Below are 7,373 nucleotides of genomic sequence, written 5' to 3'. Positions count from 1 at the left end.
GGTAAAAATATGCACCTTTTTTCTGCCAAAAGTGTCAAGATATGCCATGTGGTGACTGTGAGCTCATCGAATCTCAGTTATGGGATGCTATTTTCAAAGGGGATTGTTGGATAAGCAGCAATCTTCTTTCTTACACAAAGCCCCTACAACAATTGGCAGACATGCATCACACACTCCTTGCCATCTGTTCAATCAACCTAATGTATGCGGTCAGGCTTGATGAAGGCAGAGAAGATTCATGGCCGCTGCCTTTAACTTTGAGCTCCCAATAATGAGGATCATGGAGTTAATGAACGGGTATAAAGTTACTGCACACACATAAATATATAATTTGAAAGTCTCAACATAACCAGAAGCATCTGTTAATGCAACAAGCAATGCCACATCAAAGAGGACATATAGAACCATCAGCGACAAAATAGTTTTTGCTGCCCTGGTGTGGGCATCCATGCTGGGCCCTTCAGTGAAGCCTGTGTGGTTCTGCTGCATCTGTCTGGTGTGCTTATAGAGATAATTGAGGATCAGCATAACTGAAATACCTATCACAACCAGTGGCACAAGGACTCCCACAATAGACATCAGCAGTGCATGCCAAAAGTTGTAGTTCTCCACAATTGGTACTATAGTGTTATTGGTAGTGGTGGAGTTTTCTGGTGCTGACTTTCCAAGGTAGAAGATTCCTGGGACAGTGATGGCTAATGGTGTCAGTACAGATGAAAGGAGAGACCAGGAAACAATGGTGTGCATACCAAGCTTAAAGCGCATGATCAGGGGGTGCGAAAAGTTGACAATCTTGATGCAGTAGAAGAGGCAGAGCCAAGTGTTGAACCAGAAACTTGAGGTAAACAACATTGGGATGAGGACATAGAAGGTTTTCAAAACACTGTCACTGTTATATGCCTCTGTCCATAGGTAACAAATAAAGTGTTCCACTCCTGTAAAACACTGACAAGGAATATTTATCATGCCGAGGGCTATCAGCAGGAGATCGCATGGTGGGGGAAAGCGTCCACTACCAATCCACTGAGCAGCAATCACAGCTGCCATAAAGGCATTACTGGTGATTCCCATTAACATCATAGTGCCACCAACAATATGGATAAAGGTCTGAAGTGGATACATTGTGTGTATCTGGGTGAACTTCTTTTCTTTTCTCAGTCAGATAATGCTGGCAACCTAATGGAAGTGCAGGAATAAAGCTGCTCCAGGAGTTTTGCTGAAAGGTAATGAGGATGCTGAACACCTAACAGAAATCCAGAACTCTCTTCTCTCCACAGGGTTTTCTGATGGATAGAGTTTCTTCTCCACAAGATTTCTAGAGGATATTGCTGTCTCTTAACCAGAAGTGGAAGGCTGCATTTCCTCCAGATAGATTATTGAAGCACAATACAATCTCTTAAACAGATGTGCAGTGTCTTCACCTTTATAAAAGATTGTGTTGCACGGTAAGACTCACATAGTGTCGATCCATGGCATCTTTCCTCTCCAGAAGGTTTCCTGAAGAACAGTATAAAGATCAGGTTTCCTGTTGTAAATTATTGTCTCTTGAAATGAGAAGAGGCGCCATTGCCTGTACAGAGCTTTCCCTTGAAGGACATTTCAGTTTCTATGGAGGAAGTGGAGGTGTACCCTCGCAAGAATGCTTCCTGTTGAACATTACAACGTCTTAAATAGATGCGTAAGTCTTGGTCGGTAGAGCCAGAAACAGAGACCTATGTCTAAACTTATCATAGAATTACTAGTTTTAAACATCTGGATAATCTGGAAGAAGTTCTGAAGGATGGTAAGCAATGGCATTTCCTCTGCTACTCTCTGTGGCAATGTCTGGTAGGATCCTGAAATTGTGAAACAAATTTCAAACTAGTTTCTTTAAGTCTCAGTCAAATATCAGGTCAACACGATTGGAGGCAGTCCTCCTCTTTGCGTTTGGTTAAGAAATGAGTTGTATCCCATGTCATGGATCCTGTTCTTGTGGAAATATAGTAAACACATTCAAAATTAGATGCTAAGGGAAACTCTATACCCTGAATATTTGCCTATAGCTAAAGGTATTGTTGAAAGAACAGAACTTCAGCCCATCTGTCATTCTCACCGCTAGGCTCACAACAGGTATGAAGATGAGTTAGCAAAAAGATGCACTCCACTCCTCAATCAATCAATCAGGCATTTGTTAAGCGCGACTACTCATCCGTAAGGGTCTCAAGGGGCTATGGGAGAGGGGTGTGCAGGTTCCGGTCCAGCAAGGAGGGGGTCTGTCCAAGAGCCAGATTTTGAGGTTTCTTGCGAAGATGGGGAGCGATGCTGTCTGTCTGAGGTAGAGCAGAAGGGCATTCCAGGCTCTGGCCACGAGGAAGGAGAAGGAGCGGCCTCCCAATCTGGTCTTTATGGTGCTGGGGACCACGGTGTAGGAGAACTGGGTTGATCGTAGGGTCCTTTGCGGTACGTGGAATTTGAGTCGGCAGCTCAGGTATGTTGGTCCGGTGTCGTGGAGGGCCTTGTGTGGGTGGGTGAGTATGTTGAAAGTGACTCTAGCCTCGATGGGGAGCCAGTTGAGTATTTGCTAGTGCTGGGAGATGTGGCAGTGTCCTGGCAGGTTGAGGACCAGTCTTGCAGCAGCATCCTGGATGTTCTTTAGCTTGTGGGTGAGGTTTTTGTTTATTCCGGCGTCTAGTGCGTTGCCGTAGCCGAGTCTGCTGGTGATCAGGGCATGAGTGATGGTCTTTCTGTGTTCGAGAGAGATCCATTAGAAGGTCTTATGTAAGAGGCAGTGGATGTGGAAGCAGGAGGATGAGACGGAGTTCACATGGCTGTCCAATTTGAGCTCGAACTTCGGGATGATTCCCAGGTTGCGTGCATGGTCCGTGGGGATTGGCAGGTTTCCGAGGGTTGGGGCCACCAGGTGTCATTACGGGCATCTGGGTTTGGGCCCATAATGAGTACTTCTGTCTTGTTGGTGTTTAGTTGTAGGCAGATGGTTTTCATCCATTTGGCGATGGCTTCCATGCCTTCTCGAAAGTTGTGTCTGGCAGTGTTGGATTCACTGGAAAGGGAGAGGATGAGTTGGGTGTCGTCTGTGTATGACACAATGTTGAGTTCGTAGGTTCTGACGATGGGGGCGAGCGTAGCCATGTAGACGTTGACAAGCGTAGGGCTGAGGGAGGACCCTTGGGAGACTCCACAGGTGGTTGTTGTGGGGTCCAAGAGAAAAGGGGGGAGTCTGACCAGCTGCATTCTGCTAGAGAAGAAGGAGCGGATCCAGTTGAGGGCCTTGTCCTGGATCCCTGCGTCGTGGAGTCTGCGTATTAGAGTGCAGTGAGAGACTGTGTTGAACGCCGCTGAGAGGTCGAGGAGGATGAGAGCTACTGTTTCTCCTTTGTCCAGTAGGGTGCGGATGTTGTCTGTTGCGGTGTGGAGGGCGGTTTCTGTACTGTGATTTTTTCTGAAGCCGGATTGGGAGGAGTCGAGGATGTTGTGCTCTTCGATGGAAGTGGCGACTTTTCTGTTGATGGCTTTCTCCATGACTTTCGCTGGGAACGGAAGCAGGGAGATGGGTCTGTAGTTTCTGCGGTCGGTGGGTTCTGCTGAGGGTTTCTTCAGAAGGGGTTGACCTTGGCATGTTTGCAGTCATCGGGGAACAAGGCGGTCGCCAGGGAGCGGTTGATGGTGTGAAGGAGCCTGGGTGCGATGGTGTTGGAGGCTCTGTTGAAGATGTGGTGGGCAGGGGTCCATGGGGGCCCCGGAGTGGATTGACTTCATTGTCTTTAGTGTGTCTTCTGTGGTGAGGGCAGTCCAGTTGTCACTTGCTGGCTTTAGGGTGTCTGGATTTTTGTTTTGGTGGGGGTTCAGTGTGTTGGTAGTCTTCGTCGAAGTTGTCGTAGATGCTCTTGATTTTGTGGTGATAGGAGATGCTAAGTTTGTTGCAGAGGTCTTGTGAGGGAGGGATGTCAGTCGACTCGCTGGTGGGTTGGGCGAACTCTTTGATGATGTTGAAGGGGTTCTTTGTTGTTGTGTGCATGTGTGGAGATTTTGTCTTCTATCACTTTTTTCCTCATTTTTCTGATGAGTTGGCGGTGGGCGTTGGTAGCGGCTCTGAAGTTGTTGTGTGCTTCTGTGGATTTGGTGTTCCTCCAGGGTTTTTCGAGTCAGTGGCAAGTGTGTCTGGACTCTCGAAGTTCGGTGGTAAATCATCTTGCTTTCTTGGCGTGGGAATTGTTGTTTTTCTTGAGGGGGGGTTATGGTGTTGGAGCTATCTGAGATCCATCTGTGCAGGGTTTGGCTGTGGTGTTGGGTTTGTTGTTTTCCGCGATGGTTGGGGTGGAGTTACTGAGTGAGGAGGTGAGCTGGATTTTCGGTGATTCTGGTTCAGTTTCTTCGTCGGGGGAGCAGGTGCTGGTGTCTGTGGATGGTGGGTGTTCTGAAGGTGAAGTGGATGCAACAGTGGTCAGTCTATAGGAGTTCGGTGGTGTGGCTGAAGGTGAAGGAGTTTCCTGTTGTGAAGAGGGGGCCGGGGCGTGTCCTGTTGAGTGTGTAGGAGTCCAATGTTGTGGAGGTTGTCCAGGAGGGATGTGGTATTGGGGTCCAGTTGGTTGTTGAAGTGGAAGTTGAGGTCTTCCAGCAGGGTGTAGTTGGTGGATGCGATGGCATGCGGGAAGATGATGTCCGTGATGGAGTTGGTGAATGGTCCGTAGGGTCCAGGGGGTCGGTAGATGAGGGTTCCTCGGAGGGTGTTGGTCGGGCTGGCCAGTATCTTGAAGTGTAGGTGTTCCATCATATCTGTGGGCTCGTCGGGGAGTGTGCTCAGGCGGAGGGTGGATTTGTAGATGATGGTGATTCCTCCTCCCGGGCGGGTGTGGCGGTCTTTCCTGGAGATCTTGTATTCTTGGGGAATGGCGATAGAGATGTCCGGTCCTGAGGTGGTGTTGGTCCAGGTTTCGGTGAATTACTCTACGTCCGGGGTGGTGCTATCGAGGAGGTCCCATATTTCAGTGGCGTGTTTGTGGATGGATCGGACATTGTGGAGGATGCATTGCAGGGTCTTCGGCCCGGTTGTGTTCTTGTGGGTGGCTTGTGCTGGGTCCCTGTTCTTGGCGGTGCTGTAGGTGTGCTGGCAGTGGTGACAGCTGAAGGGTTCGTGGATGTCGGATGGAGACGCTTTCTTGCAGCTGTTGTTGCAGTCTGGGTTGAGTGCATGGAGTGAGTGCTGCTGGGTCATAGCATTGGTGGTGCGGAGGTCCAGGGTTCCTGACGCCCGTCGCGGTCGGGTCACCTTCTTCGCGCCAGCGGTGCGCCTGCTGTGCAGCCGTGCAGCGGCCGCCATTAAGTAGGGTGCTGGAGGGCTGGACAGCTGGGAGGCAGGAGCGGGGAGGGGAGCTGGATAGGGCCAGTTGCACTGTTCGTGCTGGGGGGAGGGGCTGCGGGGGGCAGCAGCGGCGGGGAAAATGGGCAGGAAGGTGGAATAAGGAGGAAAAAGGGAAAATAAAAGTGGGATAAGCAGAAATCAAAAAAGTGCAGAAAGCAGAAAAGTGCAGAAAGAAAGATTAAAAAGACGGTGGAAAACGAGTGAAAAACAGAGAGGAAAGAGGAGCGAGAGAAAGGAAACAGAGGTCCACTTGACCACCAAGGATGAGGTGCAGGAAAAAACCTGCGGGTAGAGGAGGGCCTCGAACACCAACACTCAAGAGTGCAGGGACTCAGGGGAAGGCCTCTCTTAATGGGGGAGGGGGACATGGGGAAAGATGCACAGCTAATGGAGGTAAAAGAACAGCAATTACGAGCAGAGAATGTAAAATGTTTTTGAGGAATTAACAGTGGTTACAAAGGAGAGAAAGCAGAGCTTAATGTAGGAAAAAGAACAGCAGTTATGAGGGGAGAAGACAAAAGTTACTGGGAAACAAACCGTGGTTACAGAGGAGAGAAAGCGGAGATAAATGGAGAAAAATAAACAGTGGTAACCAGGGGAAAAGTCTAAGGTTATTGGGAAAGAAACTGATTACAAAGGAGAGGAAGTAGAGTTAAATGGAAGACAAAGAACAACGGTTATGAGGAGAGAAGACACAAGTCGATCTGCGGCCTCCATTAAATAGGACTATGGAGTGGGAGGGGTGCTGAGTGGGGAAATTGAAAGACGGGGAAAAAGGTGGGCGAGATCAAGAATAGGTGCGAAAAAAGGCAGGGTGCTGCGCGGAAAAAACAGAGAATTTAGGAGGTAAAAATCTAAAGTTATGGGAGACAAACAGTGGTTAGAGGGTGAAAGGTGCACAGTTAATAGAGAAAAAGAACTGATTACAAGGGGAGAAGGCAAAAGTTATTGAGGAAGAAACAGTGGTTACAGAAAAAGTCATTTATACTGGAGAAGAGAGAACAAGAAAACAGCAGGAACAGCAGTACACTCCTTGACTTGGAAGGATGGCCAGAGGAGGTAGGAGATCTGTGCTATAGAAACAGGCTTTGTAGACTTCTTTATCTGGTGAATGTCTTTCTGAATTTTGCTGTTTCATTGTGTTGGTTGACGGTCTACCTGGGTCTGACTCTAAAATCAAGATATTGAAAGCTAATATAAGCAATGCAAAAACCTTTAAACTTTTTTTCGAATTAATGTCTATTGCTATGTCTAATGAAAAAAGTACTTTGCAACACTGGTTTGGATTATGGAGCCAGATGTACAATGAATTGATTTGTAAAAAGTGGTGGCAAATTGCCCACTGACTTTTTGAAAGTCACTTCTGATTTTGCATACTAACTTATGTACTAATGGGTCAATTTGAAAAACCACATGTCAGAGTGGGATTCAATTTGACTTACCTCACCAATTTTCATGAGGTTGGACGCAAATTTCAACTTATTCCGTTTGAATGATATCACAGAGATGCTAGACTCTGGGGCCAGCATTTCACCATGTCTGTGTTTACATTTTAATAAAATAAATTATTTTTAAATGCAGCTAATTTTCCTTTAAGAAAGTGGGTCTGCATTTAAAAAATATAAATATGGCCTGATCTCTACTGTGGAGTATGGTAGTTATTTTTTGGGGTGATAATGTAAAATACTTCCTGGGAATGTGTTAAAAGTTTCACAGATGACAACATCAAAAATGATGGCTGCCCATCAAACATTTACCAAGTTTTTGATTTTTTAAATAGGGATTTAGTACTTACCTTGTGGTGACAAACAGCATACAAACAAACAATTCACGCAGCTCATGTAATATGTAAGTGTTGAATCGGAATATCAGAAGCATAAATATTGTGGTAGAAAATATTGTGTCAAGATTATCGAGGACAAAAATATCATGACGGTAAGTTTCTGTAGGTAAACTAAGATTTAATATAAATAGCTCTACATATATGTACCTTGATGAAATATATATCTTCAAG

General features: G+C 46.7%; 1 protein-coding gene across 1 annotated transcript; it reads right to left on the bottom strand.

Annotated features, from left to right (window-relative positions):
• Window positions 1-210: 210 nt before the first annotated feature.
• On the bottom strand, window positions 211-1,122 carry LOC144768915 (taste receptor type 2 member 40-like). The gene has a single exon (XM_078652924.1). It carries the CDS (start codon window positions 1,120-1,122, stop codon window positions 211-213), a length of 912 nt encoding a protein of 303 aa, XP_078509050.1.
• Window positions 1,123-7,373: the final 6,251 nt, after the last annotated feature.

The sequence above is a fragment of the Lissotriton helveticus genome, chromosome 7 (genome assembly GCF_964261635.1).
Source record: "Lissotriton helveticus chromosome 7, aLisHel1.1, whole genome shotgun sequence".
Lineage (NCBI taxonomy): Eukaryota > Metazoa > Chordata > Amphibia > Caudata > Salamandridae > Lissotriton > Lissotriton helveticus.
Note: the sequence above shows the minus strand (reverse complement) of the source record. Positions and strands in the feature narration are given on the sequence as shown.

Bases quoted from the DNA above. Each gene is read 5' to 3' on its own strand.
- LOC144768915 (XM_078652924.1), bottom strand. From the start codon at position 1,122: ATGTATCCACTTCAGACCTTTATCCATATTGTTGGTGGCACTATGATG.